Source organism: Rhinoraja longicauda, chromosome 13 (assembly GCF_053455715.1).
Source record: "Rhinoraja longicauda isolate Sanriku21f chromosome 13, sRhiLon1.1, whole genome shotgun sequence".
NCBI lineage: Eukaryota > Metazoa > Chordata > Chondrichthyes > Rajiformes > Arhynchobatidae > Rhinoraja > Rhinoraja longicauda.
Genome location: NC_135965.1, coordinates 14292720 through 14315554, shown reverse-complemented (window position 1 = coordinate 14315554; position 22835 = coordinate 14292720). Strand labels below are relative to the sequence as shown.

The 22835-nt window shown below is 40.4% G+C and overlaps 1 protein-coding gene across 3 annotated transcripts in view; it reads left to right on the top strand.

Moving 5' to 3' along the window:
• The window catches only part of pcolce2b (procollagen C-endopeptidase enhancer 2b), a 48621-nt gene that overhangs the window by 23651 nt on the left and 2135 nt on the right, over window positions 1-22835 (top strand). For all 3 annotated transcript variants that reach the window (XM_078410422.1, XM_078410420.1, XM_078410421.1), the window contains 6 exons: window positions 4946-5201; window positions 8862-8986; window positions 14324-14460; window positions 17389-17534; window positions 21211-21294; window positions 22629-22796. In XM_078410422.1, coding sequence (XP_078266548.1) covers window positions 4946-5201; window positions 8862-8986; window positions 14324-14460; window positions 17389-17534; window positions 21211-21294; window positions 22629-22796 — 916 coding nt within the window. The remainder of the gene's footprint in view (window positions 1-4945; window positions 5202-8861; window positions 8987-14323; window positions 14461-17388; window positions 17535-21210; window positions 21295-22628; window positions 22797-22835) is intronic.

The following is a 22835-nucleotide window of genomic DNA, read 5'->3' as shown; positions in this document are numbered from 1 at the left end:
CCATGTGCAAGTTTCCAGATGACACCACCGTAGTGGGTTGGATCTTGAACAATGGCAAAATGAAGTATAGAAAGGAGGAAACGAATTTGCTAACATGGTTTCAAGACAACAACCTCTCCCTCACTGTCAGCAAGATGAAGGACTTTGGTAAACAAAGTTATGTACACGCCCCAGCAAGCCTCAATGGTGCCAAAGTGAACTTGGTCAAAAGTTTCAAATTCCTAGGCGTAAACATCGCCTACAATTTGTCCTCAAACAGCTATATTGAAGCTATGGCCAAGAAAGCTCATCAACAGTTCTACTTTCTCAGAAGACGACAGAGGTTTGGCATGTCTCCAACAACTGTTACCAACTTCTAAAGATGCACTGTAGAAAGCATCTTATCAGGTTTGGCAACAGCAAAGTAATGCAAAGTAATTGTTATGTGTTCTTGGGAAAGTAGCGAACGTTATCAAGGACCATTTACATCTCAATTATTCTGTCTTCTCCCCTAAAATGCAGGAACGGGGTACTGATTTTAGATGATCAGCCATGATCATATTGAATGACGGTGCTGGCTCGAAAGACATGGCATACTCCTGCACCCATTTTTCTATGTTTTTCTATGTTTCTATAAACTCGGGGTATAGTCCAAATCTCCCAACCTACCTCATTGTGGCTCTAGCACTTTTAAAATCTGCACTTTTTCTGTAGCTGCAACGCTCTGTCATTGTAACACTAATTTTCTTCATTATGGTATTTTTCTCTCTGCACGACATCTTGTACCTCACTAATGGCTTTTGATTGTACTCGTGGATAACCACAAGCAAAGCTTTTCACAGTACACCTGACAATAAACCAATGACCAGATGTCAGTCATATTCGATTGACATCAGCAGCAGGGCAGCCATTTACATCCCTGCTATTGCTATCTTTTCTCAGGGGACCATAGATGACACATCCCAGTAGGGTTTTCACAGGGTATGGTCCATCCCCTTGGCTGTTGACCAGCTCCCAAGGTTCCAAAACCTTTGAAGCATTTGTCCCGATGAGTAGGTCAATGCTAGAGTCTATTTCAGGAATCTTGATATCCTTCAAGTAAGGCTAAAGGAATGAAGGTCTTCTTGTCTGGGAATATTTAGCTGAGAAACAGGCATGGTCTTGTGTGTGAACACATCCGATAGTTGAATAAAATCGTCTTTGTCCAGACTAGATATTTCCAAACCTGAGATAAGACGACTGATCACAGGCTTCACTTGGTTCATGGTATGCAAGAAAATTTTGGTCTTTGGTCCTGTAATGTTCAGCCTTCTCATCAAGTTTTTTGTGCAGAAGGTAGATGAACTTCCATGATCCAAAAATGCGTATGTTTGTAACACTGTGGCTCTTGTGGCCCCTTGTGGCTCTTTACTTGTACTGGTACAATGGAGAAGATACAGATTTCATCACTGGCCCCAATATGCCCACACGTTTGAGATGAGAGAACAGTATCACTCACAATTGGCTTTTCATTCTGTTCTGTATGATCTGGTTTCTTTTCTTTGTCCTTTTGTTCAATGGTGAAGTATTTCAAGATGATTTTGGTTGCACACATCACAAGCCAAACGACTCTTGCAGTCTTTGCTCATGTGACCTATTTTAAAACATCCAAAACAGATTCCCTTCTCTTTTAAAAAGTCTATCCTTTCTCTGTGCTCCTTCTTCTTGATCTGTGGACACCGTCCCAATGTGTGACCACTTTTGGTGCAGAACAAACAAGAATCTTGTGGTTTGGTGGTAGATATGTCTCTTTTTATTCCCTTTGTTGTCAGATTTTCTTGCACCTGTGCTTCTAGAGGGTTTGCAGTTGTTGCAAAACTGTTTCCTCTTAGTTGTGGCTTTTCTCTTGCCTTAGCAAAAGTAGAGCTTTTAACAGTTGCAACTGGCTTAGCATCCTGCTCTTTCCCAAAAAGTGGATCTAATAGTATCTTCACTTTTTTCTCTATCTTTTCAATTAACAATTCCAAACCTTTTAATTGTTCTTCTTGTCTCTTCTGTTCTTTCTTTCTTCTCAGTTGTTCTTTTATTTTCAACGGTCTTCTCTTCTGTGCCTCATGCTTGTCTCTCTGAGCAGCAGCCCATTTCATGAGAGCAGAGAGCAATGAAGTTGCATATGATGAAAAAAAACTTTTTTCCTTTACAGAATCCTTTCTGATATCATCACCTTGTGGCTAAACATCAGATCTAACCACATACATACTTGTACGTTGCTATCCCTTTAAGACATGTTGACGTAAAGTCGTATCTTGCACAAGTATTCAAAACAACTGATATCATGCGATGCTCAAGGTCACTTCTTTGTTCTCAGCATTCCAATTACAGCAGCCGATTTCCAATACAGCTTCTGATATATAGCTTTTCCAATAAAGCTTAATGCGGTACTCACTTTTCCTGTGCGTTGGCTTTTGAAGTTTCCAATCTCCGTTAGTCAGATTAGCGCAAGTAGCGACTCTGTCCAGTCTGTGGGATTCGGCGTCAGGCTTATGGAGTAAAATAATCCTTGTTCCGTCCAGTTTATTCACAAGCTCCAGTCTCACTCATAGAGCCAGTTCTTGCTTAAAATGGCTCTTTAGAGGCAATTCCTACTTATATGTGTAATGGTACTTCAGTCTTTTCCAATAAAGTCTCTGACTGATCTTGACGCAAACCAACAGATTTTCCAAATGTATTTTTTTGGTTTAATTAGTTATTTATTGAAGTAGTTGTACAAACAAGAAGATGAATATACCAGGCTGTACTTATTTAGCATTCAAGTCATAGCTGGCTGCTCTGTTCTCCCCGTCTGCCCACAGCTCTCATTGCAGGTCTGTTGCAGGTCTGTTAAGAAGTGTATCTCTCCAAGCTCCCCGTGTCTAACTCCACCCAGTCCATGTGTCTCCAGATATACCACCTAGTTCTGGCTCCTCCCAGTCCATTATGCCCATATATGTATTCATATCATCATATCATATATATACAGCCGGAAACAGGCCTTTTCGGCCCTCCAAGTCTGTGCCGCCTAGTGATCCCCGTACATTAACACTATCCTACACCCACTAGGGACAATTTTTACATTTACCCAGCCAATTAACCTACATACCTGGTACGTCTTTGGACGTCATCTAACGACAGCCCCCAAGTGTCCAAAATAATACGGTAAGATATATCTAGACAAAATAATAATATATGCTAACGCAGCCAGCATCAACACAAATGGCTCCGATAGTCAGCTTTCCTAATTGCTCATCTGCATGCTCATCTTTTGTCATTCATTAAATGAAACCACTTTGCAAGTCAGATCATTTAATCACGGATCCTAACTAGGGTTCTGACTCGAAACATCACCATTCTTTTTCTTCAGAGTTGCTGCCTGGCCCGCTGAGTTACTCCAGCATTTTGTGTTTATTTTCGATATAAACCAGCATCTGCAGTTCCTTCCTACACATTTTGTTAGCTCCTTTATAACCAATATAAGCATAATAGACCAAATACCCACACTTTGTCCAACATTTCTTTGATTCTACGTTTCTGTGATATGATTTCAATCACAACACTCATTCGATATGGACAAAATAAATCATTATTCAAAATTGGAGTATTGCCACGTTTGCATCCATTCTGCCTATGATTAATTATAGGTCAGAGAAATTCCAATGCGAGGCCTAAGATTAATTCCCCATGGTCTACTGCGTGGTTTGAGGCCAAACTCCACAATAGACTGTTTTAATCCATCGTAAATTTTATCTAAATGTCTTGTGAAAATATTTTAAGACATGGATTTATAAGTAAAATGAGATGATCACATATCTTACTTTCTTTTAAGTATTAATGAAAAACTTAAGAACCACGTGCAGGGTTGGCCAGTTAGCTTCTCAGACCTATTCAGTAAGATCATGCATGATCCTATACTGACCTCAAATACATTTCCACACACTCCTTGTACCTAACACATCTTAATAGTCTCTAGTCAGTCTTGTGTCAAGTCTGGGCTGTATTGTTGGAGTCCAGCAGTGAAGCAAACTGCCTTATGTCTGTTGGAAAGCCCTAGACTGCTGCCTTCCAATGTGTACACATAAGGCTCCTTGACTTAGTGCCATTTCAGTGGTTGAATCCCAGCAATTCTATCTGGAAATACAGGCAGGAGTCAATGGCATCCAACCCTTTGCCTTAATGGGTTACACTGTTGTGGAAGATTCATGGATCATCCTTGACTTTCTATATGGGTGCTGGCCTTCAGCAAACCTGAATTATTACATGATGTTGATGGTCATTTATCATATCAATATATTATTCTCTGCTTCCAGATTATATAAATATTCACAAATTAAGCAAACGTCTCAAATCTAAAAACCAATTAAAGTTAATTTCTAAGTAACTACTTGATATTTATAATGGATCCACATAAATTATTCTTTAAAAAGGTAATTTTTAAGTTTATTCACTTGCAAAGTACCCGGGATTGCTTAATTTGAGTAGAGAACACCGGCGGGCAGTAGAGTTGTTTAACATTTGGGGTTTTTAAGAAAACAAATGGAGAAATTTCCACAAATTGCTGAGTCAGCATTATTGCGACAAAATTGTAAAATAATTAGGAATATTTTGTTCATACAGGTTCACTGGGATATGAAAGGATGTGTAAACAATTATGGAAGTAGAATCCATAAATGCTTTAAAAAAAAAAAACACGCAGGAATATTGAATTCAAATCTTCTGGAGAATGGGTCTAGCGTTGGTTAACTCTAGTTGTTTGCTTGGCTCTTCATTAGTAATTAAGAAACTCTTACAACTTCTAAATATACATTTAAGTAAGTGAGCATGGCTCATAGCATAGCTCTGTGCATTGGTATCTTTAGTGTGCTGTGGTGAGCCAGACCAGTTGTCCCTTTTAACCTTGTTACAGGAATGGTGTCAAGCACTGAATTTTGCATTTTAATGTTATCATGCACAGGTACCAAAAGGCCGGGTGGTTGCTCTCAATTTCCGGTTCCTCGATCTGGAACGTGACACACTCTGTCGGTATGATTACGTCGATGTTTACGATGGACATGTCAATGGCCAGCGGTTGGGCAGATTTTGTGGTACATCAAAGCCTGGCGCCATCATCTCAACTGGCAACAAAATGTTGGTCCAGATGGTATCCGATGCCAACACTGCAGGAAATGGTTTTGTCGCTATGTATTCTGCAACTCGGCCAAACCAGAGAAGTAAGTTCATTTCATTCCTACTGCCAGAAGTGCCTTATTAACTGATCATAAAACCATAAGTATCTATAAATCAAATGTAAATCCACCCAATAGTGGCATTCTCACCTTTGTGGTAAAAGGTTGTGAGATTCAGCGCAGCTTCAGTAACCCACAACACACATTTGGTGAGCATTTTGGTGAACATTTAGCTAAAGCTCAGAAATTAAAAATCCATGACGCTATTTGATGAAGTAATTTCAATCAGTGTATTGGTTAAAATCAATTATTCAAATACTTCACTGAATTCTTATTGTGGATACAAGGAACTGCAGATGCTGGTTTACAAAAAAAGACACAATATTTTGGAGTAATTTAGCAGGTCAGGCAGCATCTCTGTAGAGCATGAATAAGTAATGTTTTTGGTCGGGACACTTCAGATTGATTGTAGAGAGGGTAGGGGGGGAGAGAGGTGCAGGACAAAGCTTGCCAGGAAATGAGGTCGATACAGGTGAGGAGGGTTTTGATGGACAAAGACCAAAGATGAAAATACAGAAGGTGTGAGGCAAAAGGATTGAAGAGTGGTGAATAGTAAAACTCGAGAAAGGAATGTAAGTGGAAGGTGAGAAATAAGTGCAAGTGAAGGTGGGGCACAGGAGGGGGATGGGGGGGTTAGGGGGGAAGATAGGAGAGGGGGAGGGTTTTGCAATAACCTAGAATTGGAGAATTTGATGTTCACCATTGGGTTGTGAGCTACTAAAGCCGAACAAGAGGTGCTGTTCTTCCCCATAAATAAATTAAAACATTTCCACGTCAGCTCTCCTGTTAGGACACTGATCAGTTCTTGAGATGGTTGTTCTGATGATAATCGCAAAGATAGTGCGGAAACAGGCCCTTCGGCCCACCGAGTCCATGCCAACCAGAGATCCCTATACATTAGCATGACTATCCTACACACCAGGAACAATTAGCAATTTTTACCAAAACCAATTAACCTACAATCCTGTACGTCTCTGGATTGTGCGAGGAAACCGGAGCACCCTGAAAAAACCCACGCGGTCACGGGGTGAACGTACAAACTCCGTACAGACAGCACCTGTAGTCAGGATCGAACCCGGGTTTCTGGCGCCAAGGCAGCAACTCTACCGCAGCGCCACCATGCTACCCATGCCTATCGACGACTTAATGTCCTATTGAAATAATTGCATGCAAGGTAAACTGGTATTGAAACTGGGACATTCCTGATCTGGACTGGTCTTGTATTCTCCCAGTTTATAATACCACAGTTTATAGATGCAACACAAAAGCTTTACAGTTCTTTCACATTAATTGAAAACATGAAACTAACACATACTGCTCCTGTGAAATTCCTTTAACCAAATTAAACTTCCAAAAACACTCGCAACATTCATTCAGGTGAGACATTGGAGGAGGCTCCATGCAAATGGAGATGTAATCTAATCAAGTTGTTTATGAGCAGTTTTATGTGAAGGTTAGATTCACAAACTGTTAATGCCTTGACTTAAATTTCAAGTTGGCACAATATGTAATTAAAAACTGTTTCTTAAAATCAAATAGATCTGCTACAATAACTATGCATAGATCTTTTTTGGTGTTAAGTCTCAGATGTTGGGATTTTAGAAATCAAAAATAAAACACAGTACTTATAAGGTATAAGCAGCACATAGAAGAGAGTACTGTTGAGAAGTGTACCAAATAGATTTTAGTTGCTGAAGTTATAGCATTGACATGTAATACTTTTATTTGGGATTGCTGGCAGAGTCGGTTCTCAGATATCAGCTGTCAGCACCCTGTTAAGATTGCCAAATAAATTCACTGAAAAGTGAATTGACTTTAAAAGATGGACTTAAAAGGAAAAAAACATGTACGGACTTCAGCTCACTTTTAAATAGTTGCTACTTTTCTGGTGACCGGGAGAAGTCTTGTACAGATGAAACCATCTCATTCAGTGGCCACTGCCATCAACCATATATGAAAGAACAGTAGATAAACACAAAATGCTGGAGTAACTCAGCGGGTAAGGCAGCATCTCTGGTGAAAAGGAATAGGTGATGTTTCCGGTCGGAACCCTTCTTCAGCAAGTCTGAAGAAGGGTTCCAACCCAAAACATCACCTATTCCTTTTCTCCAGAGATGCTGCCTGACCCACTGAGTTACTCCAACATTTTGTGTCCATTTTCAGTATAATCCAGCATCTGCAGTTCCTTCCTATACATTATGAAATTTGCAGATGATACTAAGCTGGGGGGTAGTGTGAATTGTGAGGAAGATGCAATAAGGCTGCAGGGTGACTTGGACAGGTTGTGTGAGTGGGCGGATACATGGCAGATGCAGTTTAATGTAGATAAGTGTGAGGTTATTCACTTTGGAAGTAAGAATAGAAAGGCAGATTATTATCTGAATGGTGTCAAGTTAGGAAGAGGGGATGTTCAACGAGATCTGGGTGTCCTAGTGCATCAGTCACTGAAAGGAAGCATGCAGGTACAGCAGGCAGTGAAGAAAGCCAATGGAATGTTGGCCTTCATAACAAGAGGAGTTGAGTATAGGAGCAAAGAGGTCCTTCTACAGTTGTACCGGGCCCTGGTGAGACCGCACCTGGAGTACTGTGTGCAGTTTTGGTCTCCAAATTTGAGGAAGGATATTCTTGCTATTGAGGGCGTGCAGCGTAGGTTCACTAGGTTAATTCCCGGAATGGCGGGACTGTCGTTTGTTGAAAGGCTGGAGCAATTAGGCTTGTATACACTGGAATTTAGAAGGATGAGGGGGGATCTCATTGAAACATATAAGATAATTAGGGGATTGGACACATTAGAGGCAGGAAACATGTTCCCAATGTTGGGGGAGTCCAGAACAAGGGACCACAGTTTAAGAATAAGGGGTAGGCCATTTAGAACGGAGATGAGGAAGAACTTTTTCAGTCAGAGAGTGGTGAAGGTGTGGAATTCTCTGCCTCAGAAGGCAGTGGAGGCCAGTTCGTTGGATGCTTTCAAGAGAGAGCTGGATAGAGCTCTTAAGGATAGCGGAGTGAGGGGGTATGGGGAGAAGGCAGGAACGGGGTACTGATTGAGAGTGATCAGCCATGATCGCATTGAATGGCGGTGCTGGCTCGAAGGGCTGAATGGCCTACTCCTGCACCTATTGTCTATTGTCTATGAAAGAACAGTGTCTGAAGAAGGGTTCTGACCCGAAACGTTACCAATCCTTTTTCTCCAGAGATGCTGCCTGACTCACCGACTCCAGCACTTTGTGTCTGTCTTTGGTATAAACCAGCATCGGCAGTTATTTGGTTCTACTTCTCTCTGAAAGGACTACAGACGTACAAAATTGCAAAAATATGAAGCAAGGGTACATGTTATTCGCAACTTAAAATGAATACAACACAAGAATGCTTCAAATATAATTTTTAAAATATGGAAATACTCAACAGGTCTGTCAGAATCTATGGAGAGAGAAACAACTCGCAGTTCAAGTCAATAAATTTTCATAATGGAAGTTCATGTTTCTGTCTCTCCCCACACATACTGGTTGACCTGTTGAGTACTTCTAGCATTGTCTGTTTTATTTCAGATTTCGACTATCTGCTGTATCTTAGTTTTATGTATGTATATTTCACTTTAAATGCTTGCTGCCGAACAGATAATTAGATTTGTATTCATCTCCATAGATGATCAGTTTTGTGGTGGTCGTCTGGAAAAATCACCTGGCTCCTTCCAAACACCCAACTGGCCAGATTATGACTACCCAGCAGGAGTCTCCTGCTCGTGGCACATCGTGGCACCGAAACATCAGGTATTGCTAACCAGTGTACAGCTTCACTGCCACTTTGGGCATCCCTCAGTATTGAGGTTAACTTGCTTCCACTCTGGTTTTGTTAGTTTTGAGGTAGCTAATGAGGCTAATGGGGGAATTCCATAATTGGAGCAAGAAGGCATGGATGGATTGTTTATCAGGTGGTGCACTCCTTCCATCACTTACACAGGGCTTCTGTGTACTTCTAATGTATGAGTACTCAAGGCGCACAATACCATTCCAAATGCTTCTTTTCAACATTGAACCGTCATGGAATAGCAGTCAATGGGGATATTGCATGTTTCAAAGAGGCTCTGACACACCCTTGAATCATTTTCTCTGCCCCACGTCCCCTTTCTGTGACATGACTTAAAACGGGGTGTATGGTTCAGGAGTATCAGGCACGTGAGTGAAATGGCAAGCCCAGTGCAGAAACTGAGTGCAGTAAGGTCGTCCACGCTGAGAATGTTGGCCTGAGCGTGGATACTGACATTGATTTATTTATTCTTCTAGTGAATTAGGAGGATTTTGTAGGAATAGCTTTTTGATGGTATCTTGAAATATCTGCTTAGATGTCCAGGTCTCCGAAGCAAAGATGCCATTGCACCCAATCTCATTACAATAGTCAAGAGTGTTTAATTATCATATGTACCCTCAACAGAAAAATGAAATACTTACTCGCAGCAGCATAACAAGCCTGTAAACACAATGCATATAGATAATATATATTAAACAAAATTTCATTTAATTAAGACCACAATAATAGTGCAAAAAAGCTCTCTTCTCAGTGCAGCCAAACACAGTCCATACATCACAGATTAATGTTGTGTAGTGTTTAAGAACTCGATGATTGTTGGGAAGAAGCTATTCTTGAACCCGGCGGTCACAGTTTTCACATTCATATACCTTCTTCCCGTTGGTAGGGATGAAATGAGAGCATAGCTAAGATGGTGTGTGTCCTTGATGATACAGGCTGCTTTTTCGAGGCAGCCCCTCCTATACATTCCTTCGATGAAGGGGAGGTCAGTACCCAAGATGGACCAGGCAAAGTCTACCACTGCTTAATCTCCCTCGCTCCTGAACGATCGAGTTAACAAACCAGGCCGTGATGCAAATAGTCAAGATGCTGTCTACCATACACCAGTAGGTTAAAGAGAGTATTCGTCGACATACTGCATCTCCCCAATCTTCTAAGAAAGTAGATGATTTGATGGGCTTTCTTTATGATGGAATCATAGAGTCACTAGCATGACTCTTTACAAAAATATCTCATTTACTCCAAATTTGGACAAAGATGGACATAGTTTTGAGAAACTATCAAAGAAACAATGAATGTGTGTTTGGTGGTTTGACACTGACTTCCTTCTAATACCATGGTTTATATCCAGAATGAAGGATGCAACTCTCATCTGTATTTTGCTGTAAGGCTGTTACAGCAAATGAATTTGGACTGTTTCAGTCCAGTTCTGCTCTACATGGTCTTGATGCACAAAACTCTCACAAATATAATGTAACTAGTATGTAGAAAGGCTGCAGGATTGCAATTGTTAGTAAAAGAAGAGATTTCACACAGGCAGATGGAGCTCTCCATTAGTTGCATGTGGTGCACATTATTTGGGTGAGAAGAGGGTGATTTATTGTGCATCTCATTGTGCTACATGTCATAGAGTCATACAACACAGAACCAGTTCCTTCAGTCCACCATATCCATACCAACCATCAAGTACAAACCTATGCTAATCCCCTGTTGGTGCTTAGCTTTTTATGTCATACTCATCCAGATACTTTCAAACATTGTCCGAGTACCCGTCTCCACCATCTTCACTGGTGATGTGTGATTTCTACCACCCTCTGGGTGAAAAAGGTTCTTCCTCTCTAAACTTCTTACTTCTCACCTTAAACCTGTTCCCATTATCTCTGTTATGGGGAAACATTTCTCATTGTCCACTCCCATCTATGTCCCTCATAATTTTGTATACTTCTATCCCCCTTTGTATACTTCTACCCCCCTTAGCCTCTGCCACTCCATGGAAAAGAAACCCAGCCTTTCCATTTCTCCTCTTAACTGAAATGTACCGTCCCAGATAAATCTGTGTGTTCTGAAATATTGATGTTGGAACTGGGAAGAACTCGGCTTTTAAATGCTGGCACAGCTCAGCCTCATTATACAAAAAAAAGCAGAAAGAACTAATGTTCAAGGTGATGTGTGAACATCAACAGTTTGTTGCAGCCTTAAGCCAACGACTTGTTCATTAATTTTACACCTTTGCACGCTGAGCTGGAATGAGTCCTTAGTTACAATGAATATTCCTGGCTGTAAAAGTCAAGCGTAGTTCTTCCTGACCAGAAAGTTTCCCACCTCAGATGGAAGTGAAAGTGAATTTAAGGAATGTAACAAAAACTCTGAAGCCTTTGTTTGATTTAGAAACATAGAAACCTGAAAAACTAGGTGCAGGGTTAGGCCATTCGAACCAGCACCACCATTCAATAGGATCATGGCTGATCATCTAAAATCAGTGCCCCGTTCCTTATTTTTCCCCACATCCCTTGATTCCTTTAGCCCCAAGAGCTAAATCTAACTCTCTCTTGAAAACATCCAGTGAATTGGCCTCCATTTGATTATTTCAGCTTGTGCTTCATGTGTTGCTTGTTAACCTGCTTTGGGACTGCTATTTTTGCCCCTCACCCATTCTACACAGGAGATATTTTCTGGGGGAATATCTCTCTACCCTTGCAACTAGTATGAAAATGAAGATGAGGAAGCTAGGGTGTGGAGGAGACATAAGGCATTGTGCTAATCGAACCCAAGCAATCCTAGTTAATGATGTGTAGAAAGGAACTGCAGATGCTGGTTTACACTGAAGACAGACACAAAATGCTGGAGTAACTCAGCGGTTCAGGCAGCATCTCTGGAAAAAAGGAGTAGGTGACGTCTCAAGACCCTTCTTCAGACTTAATGATGTTAGACCACAACTTGCAGAGTATGCCCTTCAATTGGAAAACCACTAATAATATCACTTCAGCCTTGAACCCTCCTCTGCTGTAAATAAGCTAACTGGCTAAGGCTGGCAAAATATGGACAAGTTTTAGCACTGTGATTCACAATCAACTGGATTCACACCCTAAAGTGCAGATGAAAGTATATCCAAGAATAACTCTTAAAAAGAAATTGCATATATTCTTGGAAAAGGAATAAAAAGCAGGAACAAAGTATGGGAAAAGGACTAATTAGATAGCTTTGTCAAAGAGTTGGCAGAGACAGGTTGAATTAAACGGCTTCCTTCTGTGTTGCATGATTCTATGATTGACCAGTCTGCTGTGCACACATTCATAAGCCAAGCTATTCCTGGAGCTAGCCAGTACATCAACTTCCCCATGGACCCTCATCACCAGCATGGCAGGGCACTGGAGTTCTACAAAGGGGGAGCATTCACTAAATTATAAAGAGTCATTGATTACCTTCCTGTTACCATACATGCTCCTGTCAACAATCCCATCTACTTCTGCAAGAAAGAATTCAGTCAATGCTTGTGCAGCTTGTTTGTGACCAAGCAATATACACATTGATTCCTGTATTCCTGGCAGACGCCACATTGCCAAGGCTCCACTTAACTTCAAAAAAAAATTGTGGCTGGCCTGTGTACAAGGCAGGCAAAATTGTTTTTTTGCGGAAAAGTAATATTGATGTTTCTTTAATAGTGGTAATTTGCAGGTCAGTGGGCTTTCACTTCCGCGGGGACAAAACACCTTGAGCTGCATAAACACTTTTTTATATTTCCAATATAGGCACCTTGAACCTTGAAGTCTTCTGGCTCCTGTGCCTCCTCTGCCATTAGTTATCATTCTTAAGGGAGGGCGGGTGAGAAAATATGGTACTTGGTAGTAATGGTCCAAGGATTGATGATGCCTCATCATATTATACCTGGGTTGGGTGAATGTGGGCCTCAACAACCCGATTCAGCCTTGGAAACTAGAATCACAGACCTGACTGCCCTCTACTGTTTGGGTTGACCTCCTCAAACCATGTTTGCCAATTCCCCCACTGTCTCACAGTAGCTGCCCTCCAATCGGGGCACACATATATTGATCCCTTTGCGTGCTCTTCCCTCAACCTCATCGCTGTCTCTACCCTCCTCACACCCACCAGTGTCTCCCCCCCCCCTTTATATCTCCTCCCTCATCCCTGACACCGTCTCTACCCTCTGCCTCTCCTCTCTCGTCCCGACACTATCACTATCTTCTGCATCTCCTCCTTCATCCCAGGCACTGTCGCTGCCCTCTGCATCTCCTCCTTCTGTCTCTTCCCACTGCATGCTTCTCCCTTAGCCCTGATGCCGTCTGTACCCTCTGAGTGCTCCTCCCTCATCCCCGACAGACTCTATGCTATGTTTCCACATTACCTGTCGGGCAACTGGAGCAGCGAACAAATACAAAAGTGTGTTATTGTCTGAGCAGAACTTACCAATGGTGGTCCAAGCCAAATGGCAACAGAGGCCTTAGTTTGCATAATCTGCAAATTCTGTGAAATGAGTTAGGACTAAACACATTGACTAATTTATGAATGTCTGATCCAGACCGATACTGATATAAATTGACTCTGTTTGGTGGCACTTAAAGTGATCAGTGCAGAATGCCAAAGAACAGATAAGTTTCAAGTTTGACTCTTTTAAAAATAGACTTTCATGCAGAGCCAGGGGGATTACATGATCTAGTTCACTGTTCATTATGCATTCATTTAAAAATAATTTTATTGATTATATGCTACAGTAGAGTTGATTATGCTCTGCATTTTTGTATATTAATGGCTTTCCTGTATTTTGATTAACACTAACTACTTGTATTTATAAAGCGCCATTGGCATTGTAAAATGTCCCAAGATGTTTCACAACGATATAATCAAACAAATTCTGATTTGAATTTGAAAACATCAGGATAATTCATTCTTTTTTTTTGTCAAAAGATAAGGAGGGTCATCGAGAAGGAAAGAGGGAAAGTGGAAGAGGAAAGGAATAAAAACGTTTTGAAAATTGTTATTCTAAAGTGAAAGGCATGGTCATAATAATGGAATGTTTATAATCAGGTGTTCTAATAGAACAAGAATTGGAGGAATGTAGATCGTCTAAACTTAAACTGAGTTTACAGTAATGTGGAGAAGCAGGGGCATGGAGGGGATTTGTACCGGGTATGGTCTGATGAGACATTCAATGGGGCAAGCATGATATTCACATGGGAAGTTCAAAAGCTGTAATCTTTGGAGAACAACAACAAGCTATTGACTTTATCTGAAGCAATGTCTCTATCCAACAACTAATGCATCTTAGTTTCCATCTTTAACAGATAATTGAGTTAAAATTTGAGAAGTTTGATGTCGAAAGAGACAACTACTGTCGATACGATTATGTTTCTATATATAATGGTGGTGAGAACAATGATGCAAAACGAATTGGCAAGTTCTGTGGAGACAGTCCTCCAGCGTAAGTGATCTTGATAATATTTTTTTAATTGTTATTTTTATTCTTCCTTCACCTCATTTCTAGGAGTTACTATTCTTTGTCTGGACTGTACAGAAAGAATAGGATCTATTAGGGACAGGGGCAAACTGGGGATGGAACCAGAAGATATAGGAATGGTCCCTAATTAATGCTTTTTAGTAGTATTTAGTTAAGTTAGTTCATTTAGTTTATTATCATTTGTACCGAGGTACAGTGAAAAGCTTTTGTGCTAACCAGTCAGCGGAAAGACAATGCATGAATACAATCGAGCCAGCAGTTCTGGGCATCCTACAGGAAGGATATACTGGTACTAGAGATTGTGTAGAGGAGATTCACCAGGAAGTTGTCTGGGATGGAGCATTTCAGTTTATGAGGAGAGACTGGGGAATCTAGTTCTGTTCTCTTGCAGTGGAGGAGATTTAGATGGAACATGTTTGAAGTATATGAAGTGTACAGATAAGGGGAGAAGTTTCCTGCTGTGTACCCTATAAGAGATAGACAAAACAAGAGTATGTACAAAAGTACATACCAAAGATAAACACAAAAAGCTGGAGTAATTCAGGTAGCATCTCTGGAGAAAATGAATAGGTGACGTTTTGGTTTGGAACCCTTCTTCAGACTCTGGTTTTCTTTGTCGTTCTCCTTTTGGTGAATCATCTCTTGATTCCTGTCCTCCACAACATACCCCTCCCCACCATTTTAATGATCAAAAAACACTTTGTCAGTGAGGGAACTCGTCTTATTCAGAATTACTCACTGACAAGCCCCCTGATGCTCCAGCTGTTGAGTAGAAAATCATGATCTGCTGTTTGTTTTCCTGCTTTGTCTAAACTTTGACTGTGCAGCTCCAAGCTATCAGTCATCACTCTGGTATATAATTAAAAACTTGCGTCTTGCTGCTAAAGTTGTAATTATAACTTAAAAAAAAATAAAAGCACCAGAAAAGGGTGTCAAAGGTGACAGCGAGAAGGCAGGAGAATGGGGTCAAGAGGGAAAAATAGATTGGGCATGATTGAATGGACCGAATAGCCTAATTCTGCTCCTATGCCTTATTATCTTATGGTCTAATAATTACTCTGGAACGGTGAAGAAAATCAAACCTGGCTGTGGTTTATTTGTATACATTATGGATATCCATTATGTGATCAGAGGACAATGACATCATTGCATGTTTTGATCAAAGATACTAGAGGAACAAGATGGACCACTCCGTTGAAATCACCTATACTGAAGTGTAGTATGCAAAGGAGTGTAACGGCCGCCATTTTACTAGGCAAAACCCGCCATCGTTATGCCTCTCACAGTGTAATCAGTGTTTTGGGGGATCAGTATGTGAGATGATACCATTAAAATGCAGAATATATCTCATCTATCAATTCAGATTTTTGTTATTTTTCTTTTAAAATGTTTCTGCAAGTTTCTGCCTACTAACAGTGGCTCATTGCCATTTATGGACACATCATGCTATCATTGTTTTAGTATTAAAGCACTGGAGGAGACAGAGCAGGATTGAACCTGTGTGGTGGAGCTGTGCAGTAACAGCTGTACCAGCTGTGCCACCCACAGGGATTTCCATGAGGTTCCAGCCAGGAATATCAGGGAAGCTCATCCTATGCCAAGCACAAATGTAATGGGAGTCAAAATTAAAAGTCAACTCCTACTTCTTTGGTAAAAAAAACATAATAGAATCATACATCACGAGTCCAAAATGCATCGACAATCATTTCCCCACACGACTGTTCACGCCGTGGCTAAAACAAGAAATGCCAGAAACCCCTGAGACAATTATGTGTTTATTGCCTTGACTGGGGAATGAAACATCAGAGTCTAGAGATATAAATTAAGTCCCTTCACTCAGTGGGTTGTGAAGAGTATGGTTTTTGCTGTTTTAAAATTCCCTGGTTCATGGTAACCATCCACCTCATTACCGTGCTATTTATATGCATAGCCTTTAAATCATTACTTCCACTTAACTGGCAACAAACCATTCTGGTGTTCCTTCATTTGGAAAATGATTGTGAAAGATGAGATGCTGAATATATACGTTCTTAAAATACAGGAAGATTACAGCTTGTGACAAAAGCAATTTAGAAAACAAAATTGCATGTTGAAATGAGGACCTTTATGTTGCATAGATAATTATGTATACGCTGGAAATTAGAAGGATGAGAGGGGATCGTATTGAAACATATAAGATTATTAAGGGGTTGGACACGTTAGAGGCAGGAAACATGTTCCCAATGTTGGGGGAGTCCAGAACCAGCGGCCACAGTTTAAGAATAAGGAGTAGGCCGTTTAGAACGGAGATGAGGAAAAACTTTTTCAGTCAGTGAGTTGTAAATCTTTGGAATTCTCTGCCTCAGAAGGGAGTGGAGGCCAATTCTCTGGATGCTTTCAAGAGAGAGCTAGATAGAGCTCTTAAGGATAGTGGAGCCAGGGGGTATGGGGAGAAGGCAGGAACGGGGTACTGAGTGTGAATGATCAGCCATGATCACATTGAATGGCGGTGCTGGCTCGAAGGGCCGAATGGCCTACTGTCTACCTATTGTCTATTATAATCTTTAAGATTTTTCATTTTGCACCATCTGTCCCCCATGGCTAGTCTCCCTGGGCTTGCATTTCATGCCACTGAGGGTGAGTGGAGAGCGCCGAGGCTGGAAGGCAAGTGTTCCCTGTCTCTCAGGTGACTCTCCACATCAGCTTGTTTGTGATAGGGAAAATAAATACAGCTGCACTTCTAACCTGCATCCCACCATTCCATAATACAGTTTTGCCAAATTTCTACCATTTTTATCTAATTATGCTACATCATAGTTGTCATCTGCTTATGAAATGTATTCATTAGTTTGGTACGTGAATGTTCATGCCCACCTCAATTTGCTGTGATCCTGTTTGTGTTGGTGTTTGCAGGCCAGTTCTGTCACAAGAAAATGAAATAGTTGTGCAATTCCTCTCGGATCTGAGTGTCACGGCTGATGGGTTTCTGGCTCACTACAAATTCAGATCAAAGAATTTTGTCAGCACAGCAGCACCAGTCACAACACCTCCCGTTACAAGTAAGTTTAGGGAATGGTAATATTGAAGAACAAAAAGTGTTTAAATATACCTAATTGCTTTTCACTGAGCTCTGGAACACTGTTCTGCTCTTTCACTCTTAAATCCTTTGGTAAATTCATCCACCTCTATATAATACGCAGTTAAATGTTACTTGTGGGTTGCACGCACAGCACCTTAAAAAAACATAGAACAGTACAGTACAGGGACTGGACCTTCAATCCACTATGTCTGTAAAACATGATACCAAGTTAAACTAAACTCCTCTGCCTGCACTTGATCCATATCTCTCGATTCTCCATCCATATTCAATCTCCACGTCATCCATATCCCTCTATTGATGAGTAAGGGTGTCAGGGGTTAAGGGGAGAAGGCAGGAGAATGGGGTTGAGGGGGAAAATTTGATTGCCATGATTGAATGGCGGAGTAATCTTGATTCTGCTGCTAGAACTTATGAACATTCCTAGAACTTATGAATACTTATTCATGTGCCTGCCTAAAAGCCTTCTAAAAAGTATCTAAATAAATCATAATCCCTTCTGAAGTTTACATTGATGGATCTTCCCTCTCTAATAAAGATAGCCATCTCTAAAACAGGTTGCTTACACCAGATGATTCTCAAGATACATTGCTTGTCATTTCCTTAAAGATTATCTAAATGTTTTCCTCATTAATAAGAAATCTGTACAAAAATAACATTTGCAATTTAACCCTCTCACTTTTACTAAATATAGATTTGTAGATTGGGTTTTACTTCAAGTCGAGAAACATAGAAAATTAGGTGCAGGAGTAAGCCATTCAGCCCTTCGAGCCAGCACCGCCATTCAATATGATCATGGTTGATCATCTAAAATCAGTACCTGGTTCCTGTGTTTTCCCCATACCCCTTGATTCCTTTAGCCCTAAGAACTAAATCTAACTCTCTCTTGAAAACATCCAGTGAATTGGCCTCCACTGCCTCTGTGGCAGAGAATTCCACAGATTCACAACTCTCTGGGTGAAAAAAGAAATCCTATCTCAGTCTTAAATGGCCAACCCCTTATTCTTAAACTGTGACCCCTGGTTCTGGACTACCCCAACATAGGGAACATTTTCCTGCATCTAGCCTATCCAATCCTTTAAGAATTTTATATGTTTCTATAAGATCCCCTCTCATCCTAAATTCCAGTGAATACAAGCCCTGTCGACCCATTCTGTCATCATATGTCAGTCCCGCCATCCCGGGAATTAACCTGGTGAACCTACGCTGCACTCCCTCAATAGCAATAATGTCCTTCCTCAAATTAGAAGACCAAAATTGCACACAATATTCCGTGTGTGGTCTCACCAGGGCCCTGTACAGCTGCAGTAGGACCTCCTTGCTCCTAAACAAATCCTCTCGCTATGAAGGCCAACATGCTATTAGCTTTCTTCACTGCCTGCTGTATCTGCATGCTTACTTTCAGTGACTGATGTACAAGCACACCCAGGTCTCGTTGCACCTCCCCTTTTCCTACACTGACACCATTCAGGTAATAATCTGCCTTGTTCTTGCCACCAAAGTGGATAACCTCACATTTATCCACGTTATACTGCATCTGTCATGCATCTGCCCACTCACCCAACCTGTCCAAGTCACCCTGCTGCCTCATAGCATCCTCTTCGCAGCTCACATTGCCACCCAGCTTTGTGTCATCCGCAAACTTGGAGATGTCACATTTAATTCCCTCGTCTAAATTGTTAATATATATTGTAAATAACTGGGGTCCCAGCACCACGCCTTGCGGCACCCCACTAGTCACTGCCTGCCATTCTGAAAAGGACCTGGTAATTCCTACTCTTTGCTTCCTGTCTGTCAACCAGTTCTCTATCCATGTCAATACGCTACCCCCAATACCATGTGCTCTAATTTTGCGCACTAATCTCTTGTGTGGGACCTTGTCAAAGGCTTTTTGAAAGTCCAGATACACCACATCCACTGGCTCTCCCTTATCCATTCTACTTGTTACATCCTCAAAAAATTCCAGAAGATTAGTCAAGCATGATTTCTCCTTCATAAATCCATGTTGACTTTGACCGACCCTGTAACTGCTTTCCAGATATGCTGCTATAACATCATTAATAATCGACTCAAGCATCTTCCCCACTACCGATAAAGGCTAACTGGACTATAATTCCCTGTTTTCTCTCTCCCTCCTTTCTTAAAAAGTGGTTACGTTGGCTATCCACTTAAAAAGTGGAGTTACATTGGCTACTTCATCTACTTCATGTAGGGATCAAATAAAAGAGAGAAAAGTTGGCTTCAAAATTGATAAATATTAAAACTTTTAGTGGTATATACTGGCAGCTTTTACTGATATAAAGATCAACAAACAATTTTTTTAAATGAGAACAGTACAGCACAGGAGCAGGCTCTTCGGCCCACAATGCCCGTTGAGAACATGATGCCAAGCTAAATTAAACTTCTCGGCCTACTCTTGATCCATATCCTTCCGTTCCCTGCATATCATCTGCCTATCCAAAAGTCTCTTAAATGCCACTATCATATCTGCCTCCACCACCACCACTGGAGGAGTGTTATAGGCCCCCCCACCCCCCCCTGTGTAAAAAAAAAAACTTGCCCCGCACATCCTTAAACTTTGTCCCTCTCAACATAATGAACAAATTCATTATAACTCAAAACATTAGAGTGGAGAATGTATTACTTGTACACTTGTACATTGATTAACATACATAAAAGTTTTCTTCAGAGGAAATTTAATACTTTACATAGTTTAATTTAGTTTATTATTGTCACGTGTACCGTGATATAGTGAAATGCTTTTTGTTGTGCGCCATTCAAAAAAAAGACTACTACATGAATACAATCAAGGCATCCACAGAGCAAAGATAAAGGATAAAGGATAAAGGATACAACATTTAGTGCAAAGATAATTTGTGTCACAACCCGATATTTTGGATTGCTGTAAGAAACCTGTCAGTATCTTGATGTTTAGAAAGTGGTGTTGCTTAAAATAAAATTTCTTTCCTTGGCATGTTTTTCTTTTCACCACCTCAAATTGGACAAGCCTTTCTACTATGTAGGCAGTTTCTGCCGCTCCCTGCACATCGAGACAAGGAGTACAAGGACTATTGCAGCATGAATCCTGAATTTTAGATAAGCGCAGACTGTGGTCAGGCAGTCTGGGTCTATAGATGTCTAACACAGTGATTCTTCAGACAAAGTGAATTATTAGACGAGCCATGAAAACTTGGGTTTATGTTGTTTACTAATATTCCTTCTCCCAACAGCTACGTATAATCTATGACAATTCTGAGCTGAGGTAATATGTAAATATCACATTTTTGTACTTAATGAAATATTATGTGTCATGCTAACTGGAGCTTCTAATAATTCTGCACATTGGGTTGTTTGTATAATTCGATCATGGACATCCATACAAATTGATTTAATAGACGTTACCATTATACACATTGAAGTCAAAAATATTTGAGTTTTTGAGTGGTAAATCATTATAGTTACTGTATAGGAAGTAAATGTTACTTCTGAAAAGTAACTAAACCTGAGAAAATAGTTACAGCAATAGGCAAACCACAATAAATGTTTCTTCTGAAAAGTAATTAAATGTGTTTTTTGGTTGTGTTAGAATGAATGATTTTTGATTGTTAATGCCTGTCTCATTGAATTCTGTTTTAAAGCCTTGAAACCTACTGTACCTCCTTGCCAACTGAAATGCAAAAGAAGTAGAACAATGGGAAGCTATTACTGTACCAGTGACTTTGGTGAGGACCACAGGCTTTTCCCTTTAAGTATTTTTAAAAATATATCTATGAATGGAAATGTCAAATAGTGTAGGAAATTAACTGCAGATGCTGGTATGCAGATGAATGGAAATGTCAATATCTTTCATCATTTTTAAGATCCACCTCAATATACATAAAATATACCGGCTTTACAGAAAGCCTTGCCAGTGAAACAGTGAATTTGTGTATCAAAAACAAGTCCGGCTCCATAGGGTAAACACAAGGCATGAAACATAGGCTGAATTGTCAGTATGTGAAAAGTGTTTATTGAGTTTCAGTTTTTGGCATGTTGTCCCTATGCCTAAGATATAATGGTGCGCTTGTCATATTGTGATCACTTAGTTGCTAAAAACATCATGCTGTAAGCTTTACGAATACAGGTCTGCTCAGTTTATTCCAAATTAGCTGCTCTTGGGCATTTAGCAATTCATTTTATATGTGTTGTTGGAATGTGGGTCATGTTGATAATGTTCATTAATTGCTTATTCACATTCGTCCCATTTATGGAAATTTATGGCACACTGAGATTATTTGGGTGATTTTGTCCTTACTGGCCAAAAAATAGATATCCTTTATAAACCCAATTCTAGTTGTTGGTCTGTAGTATTATGGGTTAGGACACTTAAAAGCTATTGTAATATGAGACTTCTTGCACCTTCTCCCTTTCAAGCAGAGAATTCAAGAACATTCATTGAAAAGAAAAGAAAAATTCTTCCCTAACCCTTCTACCTGAGCTTAAATGAATGGTTTCTAGTTAGTGAACTCTCTGCTGAGGAAAACGATTCTCATTTCACCCTGGCCTACTCAGCTCAAAATAAAAAGAGTCAAACTAATCCCTTTGTGTTACAATTCCCCAGTTTAGCAACATCTTTTTCAATATCCTTTATGCCTCTCTTATGCTATTACACTTCCTGTGATATGGTGCTTAGAACTATTGTGGTGGCCTTATTAGGCATAAAAACATGGAACTAAGATCTTTCTATCTTTTTTAGATTTTTTTTTAGATTTTAGAGATACAGCGCAGAAACAGGCCCTTCGGCCCACCGGGTCCATGCCGCCCGGCGATCCCCACACACATTAACACTATCCTACACCCACTAGGGACAATTTTTACATTTCCCCAGCCAATTAACCTACATACCTGTACGTCTTTGGAGTGTGGGAGGAAACCGAAGATATCAGAGAAAACCCACGCAGGTCACGGGGAGAACGTACAAACTCCGTACAGACGGCGCCCGTAGTCAGGATCGAACCTGACTACGGTGATTTGAAAAACGTATTTTTAAATATTGAATTGTTCTTGTTTCTTGCAGTGTTGACTGGGACAGTTATAACTGCTGTAATACGCAATCGCAGTATCCACGCAACCATCTCTATTATAAATATTTATAAAGAAGGGACATTGGCAATTCAACAGGCAGGGAAGAACATGAGTGTCAAAATCATCGCAATCTGTAAAAAATGTCCGGTTATTAAACGAGGTAAGGTTGCCATTTGGAAGACTTTTGACAAAGAATAAT